Raw genomic sequence first — 23,210 nt, 5'->3', positions numbered from 1 at the left:
TGTTGGTACACCAATTTTTTTGGGCCCTCGCCTACAGTGTAATCCAATTAATTTTTTGCCCACCTGCATTAAAGCTGACGTTACATCAGCTGTGCTGGGCACTGCAATGGGATATACAGTATTTATGTACCGCCGGTGGCTTCCTGGCTCTCACCCATGCTGTCGGTCCACACGGAGTTGTAACTGCATGTGTCCACTTCTAAAGAACCCCAGTCTGACTGGGGCATGCAGTGTGGGCCGAAGCCCACCTGCATTTAACATGACATTACCTCAGCTGTGATGGGCAATGCAATGCGATATATTTATGTACCGCCGGTGGGTTCCAGGGAGCCACCCATGCTGTCGGTCCACACGGAGTTGTAACTGCATGTGTCCACTTCTAAAGAACCCCAGTCTGACTGGGGCATGCAGTGTGGGCCGAAGCCCACCTGCATTTAACATGACGTTACATCAGCTGTGCTGGGCACTGCAATGGGATATATTTATGTACCGCCGGTGGCTTCCTGGCTCCCACCCATGCAGTCGGGCCAACACGGAGTTGTAACTGCATGTGTCCACTTCTAAAGAACCCCAGTCTGACTGGGGCATGCAGTGTGGGCCGAAGCCCACCTGCATTTAACATGACATTACCTCAGCTGTGATGGGCAATGCAATGGGATATATTTATGTACCGCCGGTGGGTTCCAGGGAGCCACCCATGCTGTCGGTCCACACGGAGTAGTAACTGCATGTGTCCACTTCTAAAGAACCCCAGTCTGACTGGGGCATGCAGTGTGGGCCGAAGCCCACCTGCATTTAACATGACATTACCTCAGCTGTGATGGGCAATGCAATGGGATATATTTATGTACCGCCGGTGGCTTCCTGGCACCCACCCATGCTGTGGGTCCACAGGGAGTTGTAACTGCATGTGTCCACTTCTAAAGAACCCCGGTCTGACTGGGGCATGCAGTGTGGGCCGAAGCCCACCTGCATTTAACATGACATTACCTCAGCTGTGATAGGCAATGCAATGGGATATATTTATGTACCGCCGGTGGGTTCCAGGGAGCCACCCATGCTGTCGGTCCACATGGAGTTGTAACTGCATGTGTCCACTTCTAAAGAACCCCAGTCTGACTGGGGCATGCAGTGTGGGCCGAAGCCCACCTGCATTTAACATGACATTACCTCAGCTGTGATGGGCAATGCAATGGGATATATTTATGTACCGCCGGTGGCTTCCTGGCACCCACCCATGCTGTGGGTCCACAGGGAGTTGTAACTGCATGTGTCTACTTATAAAGAACCCCAGTCTGACTGGGGCATGCAGTGTGGGCCGAAGTCCACCTGCATTTAATCTGACGTTAGCTCTGCTGTCCAGGGCACTGCAATGGGATACATTTATGTACAGCCGTTGGGTTCCAGGGAGCCACCCATGCTGTGGGTGCACACGGAATTCCCATTGCGGAGTTGTACCTGCTTGTGACTATTTATAAAAAAAACGCGGTCTGACTGGGGCAAGCAGACACCTTGACAGAATGAATAGTGTGTGGCACATAGGTTCCCCATTGCTATGCCCACGTGTGCAGCTCCAGATGGAGGTGGCACAGGATTGGATTTCTCATTGCTTCTGTACAGCATTGTGGGCTATCGCCCGCCCCTTTTAAAGAGGGTCGCTGCCTAGCAGTGCCAACCCTCTGCAGTGTGTGCCTGCGGTTCCTCCTCATGGCAGACGTACTTATAAATAGACATGAGGGTGGTGTGGCATGAGGGCAGCTGAAGGCTGCGCAGGGACAATTTGGTGTGCGTTGTGGACACTGGGTCGTGCAGGGGGGGGGGGGGGGGGGTTGGGAAGCATGTAACCCAGGAGAAGTGGCAGTGGAGTGTCATGCAGGCAGTGATTGTGCTTTGTTGGAGGTAGTGTGGTGCTTAGCTAAGGTATGCATTGCTAATGAGGGCTTTTCAGAAGTAAAAATTGTTGGGAGGGGGGGCACTCTTGCCGCTATTGTGGCTTAATAGTGGGACCTGGGAACTTGAGATGCAGCCCAACATGTAGCCCCTCGCCTGCCCTATCAGTTTCTGTGTCGTTCCCATCACTTTCTTGAATTGCCCAGATTTTCACAAATGGAAACCTTAGCGAGCATCGGCGATATACAAAAATGCTCGGGTCGCCCATTGACTTCAATGGGGTTCGTTACTCGAAACGAGCCCTCGAGCATCGCGAAAATTTCGTCCCGAGTAACGAGCACCCGAGCATTTTGGTGCTCGCTCATCTCTAGTATTAAACTAAATGGAAATTCCCATTATCTACTCATTCCAAAAAGACTTTCACACTATTTTTATGGGAAATTAGTCAATACTTCACGTTTTAGTGATGGTATGCCCGTGGCGACTTCCTGCTAAGACATTTCTAAGACTTGACACTGATATTTAGTTAAAACTGTAGAATTAGCACTGTCTAGTAATATTTTCATGGAAGTCAAGTAATGCTATTGTAAATCTATGAGCATGGTAAACTGATTTTACAGCATCTTGATTATAATCTATAGCCTGGAGGAAAAGAACAGAAGGTCACTTTTTCTGTTTTATAAACGATGGGGATAAAAAGGTCATGGATTCAACAATTAAAGGAAGTGTCATGTGGAAGGGAGAGACAAACATACCTAATGACATCCTTGGTTTGGCTACATGGTATATAGGTAACAGTTGACCTTTTTCTACAGCAAGAAATTGAACATAGAGATGAGTTGTAAATACAATTTGCATTATGTAATGATAGGGTCTCATAACTGCGAGGTTAGAAAGAACACATGCAAACATGATAACATGAAGGCGATGTTTGCAACCGACCTAATTACATCCGCCCACTCATATATGGTGTAGGGCTGGAAGCAGAGATTAGATGGTGGCCGATGTGTGGGAAATTTCTGACCGCTCTTTTGAAAGAACTTTCCATGAATAGACACATGCATGTTTAAGGTACAGGATGAGGGGTTTAGGGGTTAGTGCAGCTAGACAATAGTTAATCATCTCAAGGGATCTACATATAGAGTTCATTTACATATTTATATAAAGAGGTCTTATCACTTATCAACCTTCTCTTCTCTAGGTTTAATACACATTTTAATACAATCTTGAAAACCAGAGGAGTAGCTAGAGCCTTGGAGCCTTAGGGGAACCAAAGGCCTCTGCCTAATCTTTTAAGTTTCTAGCAATACCCCCATTTGCTAGTGTTGTATCAATGGGCTTCATGATAGACCCAGTGGAGGAAATTCAAGACCGTTATTACCCTCCCCAGGAATGGTCAACCAACAAGAATCATGCCAAGAGCAAGGGAGCAAGGCATGTAAAAAATATTTCACAAGGTCACAAAGGAATAAAGGTAACTTCTAAGCAATTAAAGGCCTTTCTCACATTAGCTAATATTAACATTCATGAGTTCACCATTAGGAGGACACTGAACAACAATGGTGTGCATGGCAGGATTGCAAGGAGAAAGCTGCTGCTTTCTAAAAAAAAACATTGCTGCCCGTCTGCAGTTTGCTAAAGTTCACCTGGAGAAGCCAGAAAGTTATTGGAACAGACTCTTGGGCTTAAATGAGAAATATTATGTTTGCAGAAAGAAAAACACTGCACTACAGCATAAAAACTTCAAACCATTTGTAAAACACAGTGGTGGTAGGATCATGGTTGGGCTTCTTTTGCTGCATATGGGCCAGGACGGCTTGCCATCATTGATGGAACAATGAATTCTGAATTACACCAGCAAATTCTAAATAAAAATGTCAGGACATCCATCCGTGCGGTGAATCTCCAGAGAACGTCAGTCATGCAGCAAGACAACAACTCAAAGCACACAAGTCATTCTACAAAAGAATGGTTAAAGAAGAATAAAGTTTTAGAATGGGTAAGTAAAAGTCCTGACCTTGAGGCCTCGGGCACACAAGCGTTTTTTTCATGCACAAATAGAGCTCTTCTAAAAGAACCAATGGGTTCCTATAGAAGCATTCACATGAACGATTTTTAGACGCGAAAAATACTCGCACCTGCCAAAGATAGAACATGTGAGTGCAACTCGCATCTAAGCTCCGTGGTGCGTGCAGAAATAGGACCTTCCTACCTTTGGATCGTGTTTTCCATACACTCCTATGGAAGTTGGAAAACACGCACCTACGATCGTGTGAACAAGCTACTTCTAATAGTTGGAATTCACCCGTTCACATGATCTTTTCCACACGCAAGGGGTGATCTTTTTGCGCGTCTTTTCATGCGCGAAAAAAACACTTGTGTGACCCGAGGCCTAATCCTATAGAAATGTTGTAGAAGGAGATGAAGCTAGCAGTTCCTGAGAGGAAACTCACCAACATAACAGGAGAAGCTGCCGTTCTAGACATTCCAAAAAGAAACACCAAACCACATTTTTGTACAACATTTAGCACTGCTTTTTCAGCGCGGCACTAAACGCTGTACAACGCTCCCATTAATCTTAATGGGCAGTTCACAAAAGCGTTTTTGGACCTGCTTTGCCCATTGAAATGAATGGGTAGCGGTTTCAGTGCTGCTGAAAACGTGGCACAACTTGGTACCGCGTTTTTGGCAGTGCTAAACGTCCTAACTACACTACCTAGGGGGAAAAAAATCAATACTCACCTCTCAGGTGCCGTCGGGGTCCCCACCAGTGCTTTCGGAGCTTATGGCTGACTGCTGGGCGCTTGTCAAGCCGGCAAAACATCTGCTGTTAGTGACGGGGATTGAATTCCCCGCCTCCCAGCAAGAGATTGCCCTAACTGGCTGAGTGACAGCCCTCTCAGCCAATCACAGCTAGCACTGGATGCTCTACTCACAGCCATTCATCCATGGCTGTGATTGGAGCAAGCTATTATTAATGGCTGTGATTGGACAGCGAGGTCATGTAGGCCAGCAGCAAAACTAGAAGCAGGCAATGTAAGTAGAGGTGCAATTCTGCACTGAAGAATCGGCAAAACTGGAAACCGGCGAAAGTAGAGGTATGACTGTACTTGTGATCTTTTTAGAAGCTTCCTGGATATATACACGTTACTGCATAAACTCATCTACATACTTTGTTGACTGGAAACATTATAAATAATATGGGCAGTAAATATACAAATGTGTCAAAGCAACTGCAGTGACATTTGAAAGTAGAGCAAGCTATTTATGGGTAATATATAATGTTGTAGCATCCCGCTATATAACTTCATCATGATAGATTTTTTCCCGTTTAGCAATAAGGCATCAATTGAATAAGCAACATTCCTAGTGATTTCTTTTGGTTTAGGCTACTGAAAACAGCAACATATTTTATGGTTAATCTTAAAACAGTCAGTGAACCAAACACCATAAATGGCGAGAAGCGTATTAAGAAAGGCGTTAAATGTTATACACCTTTGGCCTTTTTTTTATCAATGTGTTTTGGAAATGAAGACTCCTTGTAATTGGTTTTCATTAAAAATGCTTGTGTTGTTTTTCAAGGAACTGCAGACTGGAGGACAGAAATCTTAGCAAATTCTGTCAGAGTAAACTGTCTGCTCCCCTTTTGTGAACAGGCATTCACTGCCTTTCCACTACTACAAAGGATTGTATGACAGTACCAGGTCAATCGTGGAGGAGATCAGGAGGACAGAGAGCAGAAAAAGCTACTACTACAGAGAGCTGTAGTTCATTCCAGGTACATTTTCAGTTCTAATCAGCAGTAAGGGGGATACAGACCAGAGAGGATGGAGAGATAGCTGTGTAGTATTCAGTGGGTAAGCTACACAGCCTCTAAAAGAGAAGGGAGGGGTAGCTGAGCTTGTGCACATACATGAGGGAGACCAGCTGTACAATGCTGGGAATGCCTCCAAGCCAAAAACCTGAAGGCAAACCAATTATGAGTCCTTTGAAATGCATGAGAAGGAAAATGCAATGCAAAGAAAAGATAAGTGCATCATTTTTTTTCCTGTAGGTACTTTGAAAGATATGTATGAATTTAGCATTTTATAACCTTTGCTCAGTGGTTATTTTGATTAATTTTACAAATTAGGACCTATTCAGATGGTTGCATACTTGGTCGTATGGCATTCGTGTATTCCACAGACACGACATGGCTACAAAATAGCCTATGATGCTATTCATATGAATGAGCTTTCACCCAGATTGATGGTCTGGTCGAAAGAAATCACTGCATGTCCTATTTGTGTCTGTTTTCATGGACAAAAATAGCCCACGAAATATGCAGAATCCGTAAATATCAATAGCACAAATAAGCACAAGGACGGGTGTCCATGTGTTGTCCAATTACAGTTGTGGCCTTGTTTCTTGGGTATAACTCACGTATTACCATCTGAATATGGCATAACTAGTATTTTCTTTAGTTGGAAAACAGCTCATTCAAGTTGTCAGATTTGACACCGATTTTGGTGGGGTTTCCATGCAATCTGCATCCCATGCTTGTGAAAGGGGTTTCCAGAACCCTGTTTACATGTAACAGTAATTTTATGGCTAGATTTTTGATGACTTCATGGAAAAAAATTCATCACATAAATAAGTAGTTTGTTGCTTATTTCGGGTGTAAATCTAAGGGACCATTGGACTAATCCTTTTGCAGGTCTTCTGCACACACGGGGGAATGTCTGCAGCAAACCAGAGGGAGACATGCAAGAGTCAGCATCAGATTTCTGCCGTGGAAATACATGTTGGATTTGTATCTGACGTTTGACCATAATCTTAGGCTGTGTGCCCATCAAAATCAAAGGTATTGTTCAAAGCTCCCATCAGTGATTTTAGCAAAAAACTCAGACTAAATAGCACTATTTCTGATCATAGCCCATTGTAGTCAATGGGGTTAGTCAATGCGGTAGACCATTATAGTCAATGGGGTTGGTCAATGGGGTAGCCCATTATAGTCAATGGGGTTCGTCAATGGGGTAGCCCATTATAGTCAATGGGGTTGGTCAATTGGGTAGCCCATTATAGTCAATAGGGTTAGTTTAGTGCTGTTCATTTCCATCATAATATAGATCTGTTTGGTTCAATGATACCATTTTCCTGCTCCTATAATTGACCAAGAAAATGTAATGCATAGCTCAAATTGTAATGAACCCTTGAGCTGCAACATAAAAATACATTTCTACCAACAACTTAAAGAGGACCTGCCCATTCTTCTGTCAAGTATATTAGTAAATACTCCTATTCCCTATTAAATACCAATTCTGGAGCATCTTTACTCCATCTTTAGAATGCTGAGTTCCTCTCTTACTCCTTCTAGAACATTATGAATATAATGATAACTAGGTGTTACCAGTTGGGAAGGGAAGGGTACATAGTTTGACATTATCCAATCAGGGCTGACAGTATCAGACTGTGTAGAGACACACCCTATTGGCAAAGGGAATGATGACACCCAGTTGCCACTGTATTCAAGAGGAATAACAGAGGAGCAGTGCAACACAAAGTTGTAAAAGAAAATACTTTGTTGTTACATGAGGAATGCAAGTATTTACTAAGATAGACAGGAGAGGTGGCAGGTCCTCTTTAAATCAAGCCATAATTTAGTAAATCAGATGTTTGCTGATGATTTTTTCCTGTCTTCTACTGCAGCTAATATTTAGGCAAGCGTGACAATTGTGCGTGACGCTATATCGGTCCCTTGTTCATTGGGATCTCAGCAACTTACAACCCGTCACTTTGTTATTGACAGTTCATGCTGAGAAAGTGGCACTTTGTTGCCAGTTACTAAATAAAAGAGGACTCAAAAGTTTGTATTGGGAGATTTGGTCCTTGCAAGGAGGGGCGCTGCCACTGAAATGGTACTACAGAGACTGAAAGAGAGCCACTGCAGAGCTACTAGTGTGCCCCTTTATGCAGCACCTGATCTCCACGGTAACAAGAACGCGATATTTTTCACTTCATAAATGCACCGGATGATAGGTTTTAAATGAGGAAAATAGGGAAAAATATATTTTGAACTCACCCATGAATACAGATGAGCGAGCATACTCACTGAGGGCAATTACTCGATCGAGCATTGCCCATAGCGAGTACCTGCCCGCTCGAAAGAAAAGGTTCGGCTGCCAGCGGCGGGCAGGAAGCAGCGGGGGAGAGCGGGGAGGAACGGAGGGGAGATCTCTCTCTCCCGCTCTTCCCCCCGCTCCCCCCTGCTTACTGCCGCAACTCACCTGTCACCCCCGCCGGCAGCCGAAGCTTTTCTTCCAAGCGGGAGATATTCGCTAAGGACAATGCTCGATCGAGTAATTGTCCTTAGCGAGTATGCTCGCTCATCTCTACTCAAGAACTTTAGGTGACAGTGCAGGGAATAAAGCCGGTCACATGTTCTTTCCTCCAGCGCTGCAGAGAGATGGCCGTCTGCAGGTACGTCCGTCTCCTTCCTGCAGACACACGGGCGCATCAGCGCCGGTGTACGGGTGCCGATGCGCCCGTGTGACTGAGGCCTCATTAGTTAAGTTACATTGTGTTTGTCCATAAGGGCTACTGCCCACGGCCGGATTTCTGCCGCGTTGTACCAGCGGAAATCTGCGGTGTTGCCGGCCAGCTATTAGGTTCTATTAAACATAATAGCTCAATGTTCATGCTGCGGAATTCCGCAGCATGAAATAAACCGCGGCATGTTCTAAAGGCCGTGGGAATAGGTGCGGCCGGCTTCTATTATAGTCAATGGAAGCTGGCCATCAAGCTATACTTCCGCTGAAGCACAGCGTAAGTATCGCATGAATACGCAGCCCTGCCCACCGCGGGCCGCGTCATCTGACAATGCTGGTGCGTCATGCGCTGTACTGCGCATGCGCGCCAACCCTCCATGCGGGACGCATACAGAGGATCCGGAGTGGTAAGTATGGGGGCTTTAGGGGGGGGGGGCGCTGTGGCGGACTCCACTGCAAAATTCCACTGGCGGAGTCCGTCATGGCCGTGAGCATGAGCCCTAAGTGTGACTTGGATAACAATTAGACATTTTATTAGTAATCAATGCAGCAATATAGGTATTTCTAATAGGTTCACTTGCTTTTTCTTGGATATTTCTCTCTTTTACTCACACAGACAGTCCCTTAAAAACAAGCCGCCCGTAATCCAGACCGGCTTTTAATGTAAATGCCGGGAGAGCTTATTTTATACCACAAAGTGTGAATTTAAATATGTCTCCATTTTATTATTTATAACACACATTTAGTATCTGGGAACATAAAAAGCTACTATGAAAATGAAATGGTGTTCTAAGCAAAGCTTTACTACATTGCAAATTAAGTAGTGAAATTTTAATGCCCAGACGAAGAGATCCGCATCAATATTCCTAATTAATCTAAAATATTGCAACCATAAGTAATTGAATATTGATTTGCAAAATGCAGTGTGTTTTATCCACGTAGCGCAAAATCTGAGGCCTCTGTGCACCAATAAATTCATAGCGGGATATGACTTAAAATCCTGAACTGTGAAATATAGGAGTTAAAGGGGTTGAATACTAGTATGACATAAAATACTGAAGTATAGACTGGATTTGCATCAGGGTGAAACCTCCTTATATAAATCTTAGCCTAAGTCTGCAGAAACTGAAGCTTTCAGGGGTGTCATGTGATGTCTAAGCAGCTCTGATACAGTGGAATCGTCTATGTTATAAAAAAAGGCTCTTCTGCGCTAAAGGGTTGTCCAGTTGTAAACTATGGCTGGTCTATCTTCAGGAGAGGTCATCAATTATGTATCGATATGTGTCCATTGCCCAGGAGCCCTGCTGATTAGCTGTCTCTGGGTTGAGGCACTCATGCACTGAGTATATTTCTAAAGGAAGCAAACAGCTCCATTTCAACTGCAGTGGCCAGGTTTGGAATTACAGGCAAAGTTCTTATTGAAGTGAATGGAAACTTTGCATGTAATAACAAGCCTGGCCACTGCTGGGAGAACAGCGCTGTCTGCTTCCTCCAGAAAAATGCTCAGAGAATAGCTGATCACCAGGGATCCCAGGCAATGGGTGCTAACTAGAGTTGAGCGAACGTACTCTGCCGAGCTTGATGCACGTTCGAGTATTAGTGTACTCGATGGTGCTCGTTACTCGAACCAGCATCACGTGGTGTTCGACCCCGCCCCAGTTTTTGGCTCCTCCCTGCTGTGACGTGCCTCTTTTGGCTCCTCCCCGCCTCGACACAGCGCGCACGTCAATGGCAAATTTTTTGGCAGGCAGGGAGATAGAGAGAGAGAGAGAGAGAGAGAGAGAGAGAGAGAGAAAGAGAGAGATAACACGCACACAAACCCCCCCAAAAAAGAAGCTCACGACCAGGTATCCCACATACAAAAATGCTCGAGTCTCCCATTGTAGTCGATGGGGTTCGTTATTCGAGTAGAGCTCTGGAATTTTACAAAAAGCTCGACTTAAATAACGCGTACCCGAGCATTTGGGTGCTCGCTCATCTCTAGTGCTAACCGATCTACTATTGATGACCTCTCCAGGGTATAAGCTATCAATAGTTTACAACTGGACAACTTTAAAGGGGCTGTCTTATAAAACTCTGATGAGTGGGGCTCTTAGCACCGATCCCAAGAACGAGGGTCCTGTGCCCACCACCTCCTCAGTGCATTCCCCACAGTAAGAAACAGACCGAATGGAGCCAGTGGGCACTTAGACACAAAGCTGCTCCACTTTTTTCAATGGGACTGATGAAGATAGCCAAGTACGAGCAGTCAGCTATCTTTGTCAGCCCTATTGGAAGGAATGGAGCAGCACCGCGTATGTGCGGCCATCGGCTCTGACAACACTGTGCAGTTATCCTGAAGTAACGAGAAGAGGAGGTACAAAGACTAGGATGTAGGCACAAATTGCAAGGAGAGGTTGACTTAGAAATGCTAAATGATGGAAACAGCTGTATTGGATGCCAGCTCGGGACGCGTTTCAAGGCGTTAAAGTCTTCTCAAGCAGCCGGACTATAAAGTATAATGTGCATTTAATAGACAAATTGATGAAGTACGTAGTGAGCGTATTAATAAGTGAGAAAAGAATGCAGCACAAAAGGAGGAGGAAGAAACAATAAATCAGTATACACCGTACATAAATTAATAGCAATAATTAAAAAATGATTCTCGTAGTACAATAACCGACAAACAAGGCCAAAATAAAAATACATCTAGTGTGCAGTATACTGTGTGCCATATTGAATCTGGTGTCAGAAATAGTAAGAATGATACCATATGCCAGAGGCAATAAACCTTAAAGTGGGACCCTAAAACTTTTATTATTATATACTAAAAAAGATCAAACTACACAAATTTTAAAATTCCATATCAACCACTGCTGACAGTATAGACAGGGGCGACAAACATTCACCTACATGTGTCCACAAATCAATAAGGACGGGTATAAGGAGGAACCAAAACTGCCCTCCCTATAAAGTACAAGGCTGCATATAACTAGTCAGGCCAATTGGTGAGAGCGGAGAGGTGAGTGTGTATATATATATATATATATATATATATACATATATATATATATTTTGTATACTTATATTTAAAGCCCTTCCCCGAAAATCACTGCAGGGGTTGCCAGGAGCCCATTGCATTCAATGGGGCCGCCGGCAGCAGTGGCAGCCCCATTGAAAGCAATGGCAGAACGGATGAATGGCATTTCAATTCATTTCAATGGGGAAAATTGATTTGCCATACGAGTGTTTTGGGTTAAGAGCTTCGTCATGGAACGAAATAAACTCTTAGCCCAAGACGCCACTATATATATATATACACACAATAAAAATTCGATTTTGCATATAACAATACAATAAAAAGCATGCCAATATGTTAAGCATCCGCAGACTGGCATCCAGTAAAGCAGTGTCCACCATTCATCATTTTCGAGTTGATTTTCTTCCTGTGGTTTGCCCCTAGATCCTAGTTTTTGTACCTCCACTGTATTCTCTTAGGTTAGTTATAGCGTGCAGCTGCCATATTTTATATATTTTCATCTGAGGGCTGTGGATATTGCCGGTGTTAATTCCCTCCCTTAAGGAATAAGCCTCATTGTATCTGGAATCTCTCACAGAGCATTGGACGCCACAGGGAAGGAGATTATTGCTGAGAACATCACATTGTAAAACAACATCTCCAGAAAAATACCCCCAAGACTGTTCACCCTTCACAGAAAGCCAGTTCGCTTCTTCAAAATAAGAAGTAAAACAAACACTAGACGTTCTGCACAACGAGCTCCAGGTTTCTGCTTATGCTTGGTACACATATAATATATATACACCTTAACCTGTTGTGGTGCGGTTTGTTATCAAAACAATGCTGCCCTCATGTGCATGTATTATGTAACTGCACGCTATGCCACACACTCACTCATCATCACCATAGCATCTACAGGGTGGGCCATGGAAAAGTAGCCCGGCACCACACACCTATGAAAGCTGTCTAATAGAAAATCTGTCTTTACTGCGGAGGTAAAGTGAAAGCTGTGCTGTGATTGGTTGCGAAGGGCAACAAAGATTTTCTTCTAGACAGCTTTTTTAAGAGTACGGTGTCGGGCTAAGTTTTCATGGCCAATCCTGTAGAAAAAAACTTCACTGGAATGTTGCTTACCGGGATATATTTCAATTTCAAGAATAAAAGAAAAGCCTGCGGAGGCTTCTGAAAACTTCCACCAGTGTCTATAAAAGTTGGCCAGTGGGGGCAACACATAAAGGGACCTCCACGTTGGTTTGTCCTGAGGATTTTGTGTATTTGAAATAGCTGCCGCCTTTATATTATAACTGTTATTCCTAATCCCATTGAATCATTTTCCTGAATCTGGGGATTTATATGTATAAACTGCAGTCACCATCCTGGGACCGGCTCTTTACTAGTATACATGTCTACAAGTTGATCATAATCAAACCTGAGGTGTTCAGGGGTTTCTAGCAAAAAGAACTACGGGGCCGAACCCAATAAAAACTGAGTGAAGTATGGGGTTTAGATTTCTCGAAAAAAAACCCTACCAAGTGTTGCCACAAGGGAACTAAGTGCCGCGGTTGAAGTGTAAGACATAAGCCTATGGTCACAATTAAAGGGATTGTCCAATTTTGAAAAAAAATGTAAACAGCAGGATATAGCATACAATAACAAAAAAGGTAATACTCACCTCTCTTCTTTCTCTGGTAGGCAGTTTAACAGCTGCCGCAGCTCTCATGGTCTGTGTTGACAGCGAAACTCAGGAGATCGCTACAGCCTATGTGGGGCTTCAGCACCACTGCTCCAAACTACTGGTATCATGGCACTCAGGATGTGAGCACTGATGCCATGGACAGCTATTTAAAAGAAAAGTGTTTTGGGTGGGACAACCCCTTTAATGGCTGAGAACGATTCATTGTGGTTTGACACAATGTCATAGAACGGCAGACATGCTGGACAGAGTCCTTTTGTAGTTGCCCGAAGTACCTATATCTGGCCCCTCCATAATTGTCTTAATTGTCATGTCTTCACTATGGATGCTCTGTGCAAATTGTCTTGTTACTAGTTATGTGTATTGCAGAGCTGCAGTATGTAAGAGGTTAATGTCTGTAAATGTCTGCGTTATATCTGGAAATGTAACAATTTGTGATGTCATGTGAGTATGATTGATATATGTGCAAGGTGAAAAATAGGGAGATCTCCTGAAAACCTGAGAAAGAGAGAACCGGCTTAACTAAGTCGGAGAGAGAGGGAGTGAGTGCCAGCCACATGGGGGTACCTTACACCCTCATGTGGTGAAGAATGGAAGCGGAAGAGAGGTATCCTGGAGGTCTATTCCCAGGACCCCTACCTTAAGAGAGAGTGAGAGTACAGAAGAGTGAGAAGAAGTCCGCGGTGCAGTGTCTAGAGTCCTACAGAAGTGAGTGTTCATTGGAGTATTCTTGTCCTCCTCCGGAGTGTATGTGTCCAGTAGCGGAGTCATACAGATAACTTGGACTGTAGGCTCGGTTTCATCCTGTGTTTCCTCTCTGACCTGTTCAATTGTTTTCCTGCACTGGTGTGTGAATTTGTCCACAACTTGTAAGCCCATGTCAAGATTTTTATTGCAAGTAAAATTGTTTACTGTTCCCAGCAACTGAGTGTTATCAAGTTAGCCCATGTGTAGACTTTCTTATTTCCTGTCGGATAGCCCGCGGAGCAAGGAACGGTGGCGTCACCCGTGACAAAACTCTACGAGTCCACGACACAACTTATTCAGGTAACCCCTGCACCTTCATTTCCCGGAGAGGCCCTCAGGGCCTTGGCCAAGGGTCAATCGCGTCCCTCAGGGGAGGAGTTGGTAGTGCCACCATGACAACCCTAAACAGCAACTCCACCATCTCCTCAGTGGTGTGCCTTGCGCCTCAGTCCCTGCACTTTCATGAGCTGCATTATTTACAGCATACCATTTGCATACAGCACCAAATACTTCTGAATTGCTGAAACTCTTACTGCTAGATATGAAAGAAAGGTGTCAGGACACACAGAACATTGCAGGTTGTTTCATATGGGGCTGACCTCCCTCAATCCCCAAAAGCGTCTACAGTTGGCAGGTAAGCATCAGAACTGGACCATGGAGCAGTGAAAGAAGGCGATCTTGTCTTATGAACCAAGCTTTCCTTTACTGCATGTGTTTGGCCGGGTACATGTGCTTCACTAAACTGGGAAGAAATGGCACCAGGATGCAGTATAGTGAGAAGTCAAGCTAATATAATGTTCTGGGCAATGTTCTGCTGGGATACTTTGGGCCTAGAATTCATGCGGATGTTACTTTAACATGCCCTACCTACATAATCATTATACAGATCAAGTACCACTTTAACAGCAGTAGTATTCGGTGGCCTCTTTCAGAAGGATAATGCCCCTGCCACAATGCAAAACTTGTTTAGGAATTGTTTGAGGAACATGACAAAGACTTCCAGGTGTCGACCTTGCAATGGTTTAATCAAAGGGGTTGCCTTTGGGCTACATTTTTACCATGCGCTTAGTCATTCGTTGTAACATAATACATTAGCCTGCAGTGGTCATGTATCATATACCTAGATGGTATGTGATCCGGCTAACGAGAAGCATTGTGAACTGGAGCAGTTGCATTAGTGAAACAGTTGAGTACAGGCTCACTTAGCATATAGTAGACATTTTAGTCTTTGGACAACCCCTTTAATCCCTTCCTAACCCATGCTATACACATACATCATGGGAGAAAATCAGATCCTGTGAAATGACATACATGCATTGCGTAGTGACGCAGTTCTTTATCCTGGTCCCCTCCATCAATGTCATACATGTATGTCCTGTGTTGATGCACTGTGCAAACCTGTCTTGTTATTTCCAGTATGTGTGTTGCACAGCTGCAGCGCTTGAGGGGTTAAGTAGTTAATAAAATCCAAAGCCTGCATGTAAATGTATCAGTTAGGTCATGTTATGTGATATGAGAAAAGGTATAAATGTGAGTGCTTGAAAGCTGGAAGTAGTCTTCCATCTTGTCTCCCACTTGAGTTCCACCTAACACAAAGCCACATAGAGATTTCCCATGCTGCTCTGAATGGATGATGAATGGAGCGAGCCCCAAAGACAGAAGGAGAGCATCAGTAAGTCTGTTGTGTTGTGCAAGGCCCAGTGCAGAGGTTCTATTTGCTTATCTGTTTTTCCTACGCAGCAGTCTGAAGTCTGGATCACAGCGTAGAGGTACACCCTTTATGTCTGTCATACCCACGCATCTCCAGGGCTGGGTGGAAGTACTACGAGTCAATAATCTACAAGTCACTAATCTCTAAAGTTTACTTAATTGCCTGCACTGTGAAGTCTTTTATTGAGCTGCCTTGTACTGCTACTCATTTATCACAAATAAAGTTTATTCCGGGCTCTGACTGTTCCCAGAGACTCATGGTATTGAAGAACCATCTGTGGCTGCATTTTTTATTCACCGAGGGTCATGGCGGCATATGCAGGAATGGTGGCGTCACACATGACAAGTGTCCCCCGGTCATACGGGTTGTATGACGCTACACTGGCCTTGGCTGCATGTGTCCCTCCAGGATGAGGCATGCTTAGTGCCATCGTGACGGGTCAGCACTATACCCTCCCAGCTCCCAACGTTTGTCGGGTGTTCGGGGTCTCCCTATGGAACACCATTGGGTACCGTACATTGCATAAAGATGGTGCAATCTCACCATAAAGCTGAGTAAAAGCTCAACCATAACAATCCCCAGTGGGAGACAGCTGTAACTGACAGTCAGGGTTCTACTGCAATGGTTAGGACAGCAGGTAGCTTCTATCCCGGCCATTAACCTCTTACAAGTCGCGATACTGCTGTGATGTCATCGCTCTTCTGCCATCCAATCTGCCCAATAGTTGCTATGGCTGTCATTGTAAATGACAAAAGGCAGCACACTAAGCGATCACAGGATCACAAGTTCAAATCCCCCACAGGGACATAGAAAAAGGTAAAGAAAAAATAAAAATGGTAAAAAAGGTACCCAAGTAAAAAAGAATTCCCCCTTTTTCATGCACATTTCTGCAAGTGATCATACTTTTTATCCCGCACGGCAAACCCTGTAAAAACAAAAATAGAAAAAGAACCAAAATGCTGATTTTATTGATTTTGCCATTTTTTTCTCCAGAAAAAGAAAGAAAAGTGATCAAAAAAGTTGTATGTACCCCAAAATTATACCAATAAAAGCCGCAGATTGCCACACAAAAAACAATGACTATCCATGTAATTCCGTACAAGAACAGTCCTGCAAATGAGACCTCAATGACGTCCATATGCTCTAATATAGACAAGGGTTTTCCTTCATGTAATTTTCAAGATCTATGCATGTTGTCAGTGAATAGAAATATCAACTGTTAACACTCAGAGGCTGAAAACCCTCCTAACCTGTCAAATTATCTTGACTTGCTTATGCTAAAACCTGCAGTTGTGTGAAGATAGGACCCGGTCAGCAAAGGTTTTGACAATGAATATAAACCAAAATATTTTCATTTACTAACAATCAAGCAGAGATTTAATTCACTGACAGCAAGCAGAAATATTGAAAATGGTAAGGAAGTCAGTCAAAAGTACCATAATGTATACAATGATCATGTACATGGAGATCCCTGAAGTTGTGAACACATATACAGTAGCTGAAAGGTTGCAGAATTAAGCCTAGGATCACAGAAGATGTAACGGCTAATTATGTACCTGTAAAAGAATCCCAACGGTACAAAACATCCAAGCCTGAAGCTCAAGACTTCTTAATCTTACCTTAAAGACAAACATCTCTCTTCGTAATATAGCCAGGGTGTTGAAATTGCCATCACAAATGTTGGGCTTCACCCCTGGATAAGACGGCTTGTCCCCTCCATTGGGAGGCCGGGGAGGTCGAGGTTGTCTGTCATTCTTACGAGGATCTGCTGGTGGGTTAGGCCGATGTGGTGGCACTGTAGGAAGAGGTTTTGTTGGTGTAGGGATCTTTTCAGGTGGACCTAAGAACATTTATAGGACACCATAAGTACGGTAGAGTAGCATGCGGACTATTTTATACTGTTTAGGGAGTCAATGAGAAACAAGTGATGAAAAGTTTACACATCCATACCAGAAGTCTTATTTGTTGCAGATTAGATGCAGAACCTGCACCAAATTTTGTCAAATTTGCAGCAAATTCTGCCACATCAGCAGAAATGAGGAGGTCCTGTTGAATGGGTTTCTACGTGCAACTGCATTAATATAAGGATTAAATTAATGCAGTAAGTGGAATTGTGCCAATGATAACCTGCAAGCGAGCAAATTTTAGATTTATTGGATTCGTTACTCTAGTCTAGCATCTATGTCATCCGAAATCCTATTTTTATTATACCCCATCCCCCCTCTCAGTAAAGCTGTAAATAAAACCCGCCACCCCATAAAAAGTGATCAAATTATCTGAACTATCTCTGTTGATTTCTCTACTATGGCTAAAAATGACATTTCTAATATTTCATACACCTTCCAAATACCAGGATCAGCTCTATCCTTGCCAATGATCCCATCACTGATAGTAATATCAATGCACCATCTCCCGCTCCTGGAAACAGTAGTATATTCTTAGTCGTAAGTGACCTGTCAGCAGAAAGAGATGACAGCAGCCATTTTTTCTCCAAATGTACAGATGCCAACCTTTTAAGAACGATTCTCATGAATGCGAATCTCAAGAAATCGACTAGCTCATCAAAAAGCGAATGTGAAAGAATGCTGAGTTTTGTACAAAAAGCAAAGTAAATTATGATAATGGAGCCTATTAATAAGAGTCAACGTGTTTTCAGCAAATCTCTATCACACGTCTGTTAGGCAAAGTACATTTTATTCCTCCGCACACCGGTGGTCAGGGCCAATCTAAATGCTCATCCATCTACATCCCAAGGGACCGTATATCAACCAGAGTAATGTTTCACCCGAAAAACGGTCAACAAACAGCGCATCAATGAGCCTCAGTGGTCCAATTCTAGGAAGTGCCTCGTTTACCTGTAGCAGGGGGGCGACATGTGCCATATAATACAATGTAAGACTATTTTATAACAGACCGCAATTCATCAACACTTAAGAAACAGTTGAGAGCCCCGTTGGCTTATTGACACACAGGATACACAGAATTTAGGACTATTTGGTATCAACAGACATGATTCCCGATGGAAATGACTCCTGTTAGCTCAGACACCTACACCGGCCAAATACTAGAAGCCAGTCTGTTTTTCAGGGCCTTAAGGTAATCTGTACAAGGCTGGTATCACACAGTCTAGTTTGCAAAAACAACATGTTTTTGCAAAAATTTCACAGCAAAAAAACAGGTATTAACTGTCGATTAAAGGGGTTGTACCAGAATTTCATGGTATCCCCCTTCTACAGAATAGGGGGTAAGTTGCTGATCGGTTGGGGACTCTTTAGTATATATAATGAGAAAGCTTGGTCTGGGTGAGGATGTGTGTAAGGGGGTAAGTAACTGGTCAGTGATAGGAAGCAGAGGGTGGGTATAAATGGTGCGTACTCTGATTGGGTCACCGTTACTAGTGGGCTACCACAGGGGGCAGTATTAGAGGGGTTACCATTACTAGTGGGGTACCACAGGGGGCAGTATTGGAGGGGTTACCGTTACTAGTGGGGTACCACAGGGGGCAGTATTGGAGGGGTCATCTTTACTAGTTGGATAGCACAGGGGGCAGTATTGGAGGGGTCACCGTTACTACTGGGGTACCACAGGGGGCAGTATTGGAGTGGTTACCATTACTAGTGGGGTACCACAGGGGGCAGTATTGGAGGGGTCACCATTACTAGTTGGATAGCACAGGGGGCAGTATTGGAGGGGTCACTGTTACTAGTGGGGTACCACAGGGGGCAGTATTGGGCCCTACACTTTTTAATATATGTATTAATGACCTGGTAAAAGGATTGTGCAGTAAAATATCAATATTTGCAGATGACACAAAACTATGTAAAGTAATTAACACAAGAGAGGATGCAAGGAGATTGCATGAGGATCTGGATAAATTGGGTGCAGAAAAGTGGCAAATGAGGTTTAACACTGATAAATGTAAGGTTCTGGACATGGGCAGAGGAAATACATGTCACCATTACACGCTAAATAGGAAACCACTGGGTAACACTGATATGGAGAAGGACTTGGGGATTTTAGTTAACTGGAAGTAGATCGGAGCAACCAGTGTCAGGCAGCTGCTGCCAAGGCATATAGGATCATGAGGTGCATCAAAAGCTCCAGGGGCACATGATGAGAACATTGTTCTTCCTCTTTACAAGTCACTGGTCAGAACACACATGGAATATTGTAGACAGTTTTGGGCACCTGTAGTCAAGAAGGACAAATCAGAGCTTGAGCGAGTACAAAGGCGGGCAACTAAAGTAATAAACGGAACGGGCGGACGAACTACAATAATTGGGGTTATTTAGTTTTGAAAAAAGACATCTGAGGGGCGACCTAATAACTATGTATAAATATACCAGGGGACAATACAGAGATCTCTCCCATCATCTATTTATACCCAGGACTGTAACAAGGGGGCGCCCTCTACGTCTAGAGGAAAGAAGGTTTCTACACCGACACAGAAGGGGGTTCTTGAGGGCTCCCACACACTTGCGTTTTTCTTGCGCTTTCTTTTCACGCAATTGTCAATGGGACTTTCTAATGTTAAAATCGCATCGCACAAAAATTGCAAAGCACAAACTTGCGATGCGTTTTTAACATCACAAGTGTGCAGGAGCCCTTACTGTAAGGATAGAGGATAACTGAAATTAACTGGATAAGTAATTCTGGTGTAACCCCTTTAATGGGGAATTATGAAAAGCATTAGAAAAAGTATATTTTTGTGCCGTTATCTTGTAACTTTTGGTGCGTTTTTTGGGGTCCATTGTGCTTTTCTTTTCTAACCTGCCGCATACTCTAGACATGGTGTTTTCTCTGACATTTTCACATAATATTACCTAGAGGAAAAATACTATAAAAAAAAGCAGCTGTGTATGAAAAAAGCTGCAGTTTGTATTGCATGTATGCATTTTGGCATACATGCTTCTTTGATTGCTCTTTATTCAAGGTTTTGGGGAGATGGAGTGACACTATTCTGGAATTCTATTTTTTTACAGCTTCCACTGTGCAGGATAACTATTGCAGGCATGGCAATACCAATTATGTTCATTTTTTCTTTTTTTATGCAAAAAAATGGTAAACGTTTATTTTGGTTATCTGCGGCAGGCAGTGATTGGTAGACTGAAATCCATGGCTGGCCTCCGAACCTTCTCTAGATGTTAGGCTGCCATGTCAAACAAAACACTGACTGTGGCATCTAAATGGTCAAAAGGCCAGAATCTGAGTTATCTTCAATCCCAGCCTCTGCGGCTTGAGTGTCAGCTGTGGTTTAAAGCCGAACTTGCTAGGTACGGCGCAGGCTCGGCTCCTGGGCTCACTTCATACAAAAATGGTGCAGAGTAAGAATACTATCAAAAATAAAAGTGTTGATGGTTTCTTTTGGTGAATGAACAAAAGGCAAAGTGAATGAACAAAAGAGAAATATGAATCAAATAAATATTTGGTGTGACCGCCTTTTACCTTCAAAACAGCATAAATTCTTCTAGGTACACTTGCACAAAGTCGGGGATGTTACATTAATAGAAACAGCTGTGTAGGAGGCTTAAACTGGGTGATGAACAGCCAAACTCAGCTACAAAGGTGAGGTTGTGGAAGACAGTTTCATGTCACAGGTCATACACCATGGCAAGACTGAGCACAGCAACAAGACACAAGGTAGTTATACTACATCAGCAAGGTCTCTCCCAGGCAAAGATTTCAAAGTAGATGGGCTTCTAAGATGTGCTCTTCAAACTGCTTTAAAGAAGCGCAGAGAAGCCGGCAACATTGAGGACCGAAAATGCAGTGGTTGGCCAAGGAAACTGATTATACTTTCTTCCCTGTAAAAGCAGAAGATGTTCAGCAGTGCCATCAGCTTAGAATTATCCAGGGGGACCCAGGTACACCCATCTACTGTTTGGAGACGTCTGGATAGAAGTGGTCTTCATGGAAGAATTGCAGCCAATAAGCCATTTCTATGACAAGGACAAACAACTAAACTATACATGAACACATAGAAACTGGGGTGCAGAAAAACGTCAGTGGGTGTTCTGGACTGATGAGTCAAAATTCCAGATATTTGGCTGTAACAGAAGGCAGTTTGCTTTCTGAAGGGCTGGAAAGGCATAGAATAATGAGTGTCTGCAGGCAGCAGTGAAGCATGGTAGCGAGCGATACAATAATGAGTGTCTGCAGGCAGCAGTGAAGCATGGTGGAGAGTGGTACAATAATGAGTGTCTGCAGGCAGCAGTGAAGCATGGTGGAGAGCGGTACAATAATGAGTGTCTGCAGGCAGCAGTGAAGTATGGTGAAGAGTGGTACAATAATGAGTGTCTGCAAGCAGCAGTGAAGCATGGTGGAGAGCGGTACAATAATGAGTGTCTGCAGGCAGCAGTGAAGCATGGTGGAGAGCGGTACAATAATGAGTGTCTGCAGGCAGCAGTGAAGCATGGTGGAGAGCGGTACAATAATGAGTGTCTGCAGGCAGCAGTGGAGCAGGTGAAAATTCCTCCCAAGGATTTGGTCAGGATTAATGGTGTCCTCTGGGGAAGGCAATGGCAAACCACCCCAAAAAAACAGACTGCCAAGAAAACGTTACAATGTGATGCTACCCTAGGAGTCAGTCATGACTCGGTGCTTGCACCAGGGGACTTTACCTTTAATGGTGTCCTCAATGCTGTGCTTTACAGGCAGATACCTATCCATCATGCAATACCATCAGGGAGGTGTCTGATTGACTCCACATTTATTCTGCAGCAGGTGAGAGAATCCAAATATACAGCCAATGTCATTAAGAACTATCTTCAGCATAAAGAAGAACAAGGAGTCCTGGAAGTGACGATATGTCCCCTCAGAACTCTGACCCCAACATCATCATGCCTGTCTGGGATTACATGAAGAGACAGAAGGATTTGAGCAAGCTACATCCACAGAAGATCTGTGCTTAGTTCTCCAAGATGTTTGGAGCAACCTCCCTGCCGAGTTCCTTCAAAAACGGTGTGCAAGTGTACCTAGAAGAATTTATGCTGTTTTGAAGGCAAAGGGAAATATTGATGTGATTTACATTTCTCTTTTGCTCATCACTTTGCATTTTAGTTAACTGGCAAAAATAAATGAACACTTCTATTTTTGAAAGTATTCTTATTATGCAGCATTTTTTCCACACCTGCCTAAAACTTTTGCCCAGTATTGTACATGTATGCCAAATGTTATAACGGGAGTTAAAATTGCATGCACCAGTTAAAAATTTACATGCCTTTTTTAGGGGCCAGAAATGCCACTAAAGTACTACATGAAGAAACTCCAAACATAGTCGAGAGAACAGGACAATTCCACAAAGCCCCCCACTTGGGTCTACTTTTCGTTTGAACATCCCAAATATCTCAGGCACCACAAGCATGAGTTTCGACAGACAATGTAGAAGATATATAGAATCCAGTCTTACCATATATTTTCTGAATTCCCTGTAAATCATCAGTAGGTAGCTTGAAGTTGTCGGTTTCCATGTACTGGTAAAAAGGAGCCATGATGGCGGTTGGATCGTTGGAGTGTTCCAATCCTAAAGCGTGACCCAATTCATGTACTGCGACCAGAAATAGGTCATTTCCTGTGGAACAAAATAAATGAGGACATTATTGTCGAAGATTGTGATCAATAATGTAATTACACTCTCATACACAA

At 43.6% G+C, this 23,210-nt stretch overlaps 1 protein-coding gene across 2 annotated transcripts in view; it reads right to left on the bottom strand.

Moving 5' to 3' along the window:
* The window catches only part of MMP16 (matrix metallopeptidase 16), a 203,411-nt gene that overhangs the window by 33,213 nt on the left and 146,988 nt on the right, over window positions 1–23,210 (bottom strand). For both annotated transcript variants that reach the window (XM_066578443.1, XM_066578445.1), the window contains 2 exons: window positions 22,975–23,136; window positions 17,186–17,406 (listed from right to left, as the gene is read on the bottom strand). In XM_066578443.1, coding sequence (XP_066434540.1) covers window positions 17,186–17,406; window positions 22,975–23,136 — 383 coding nt within the window. The remainder of the gene's footprint in view (window positions 1–17,185; window positions 17,407–22,974; window positions 23,137–23,210) is intronic.

This window comes from Eleutherodactylus coqui, chromosome 9, assembly GCF_035609145.1.
Source record: "Eleutherodactylus coqui strain aEleCoq1 chromosome 9, aEleCoq1.hap1, whole genome shotgun sequence".
NCBI lineage: Eukaryota > Metazoa > Chordata > Amphibia > Anura > Eleutherodactylidae > Eleutherodactylus > Eleutherodactylus coqui.
Note: the sequence above shows the minus strand (reverse complement) of the source record. Positions and strands in the feature narration are given on the sequence as shown.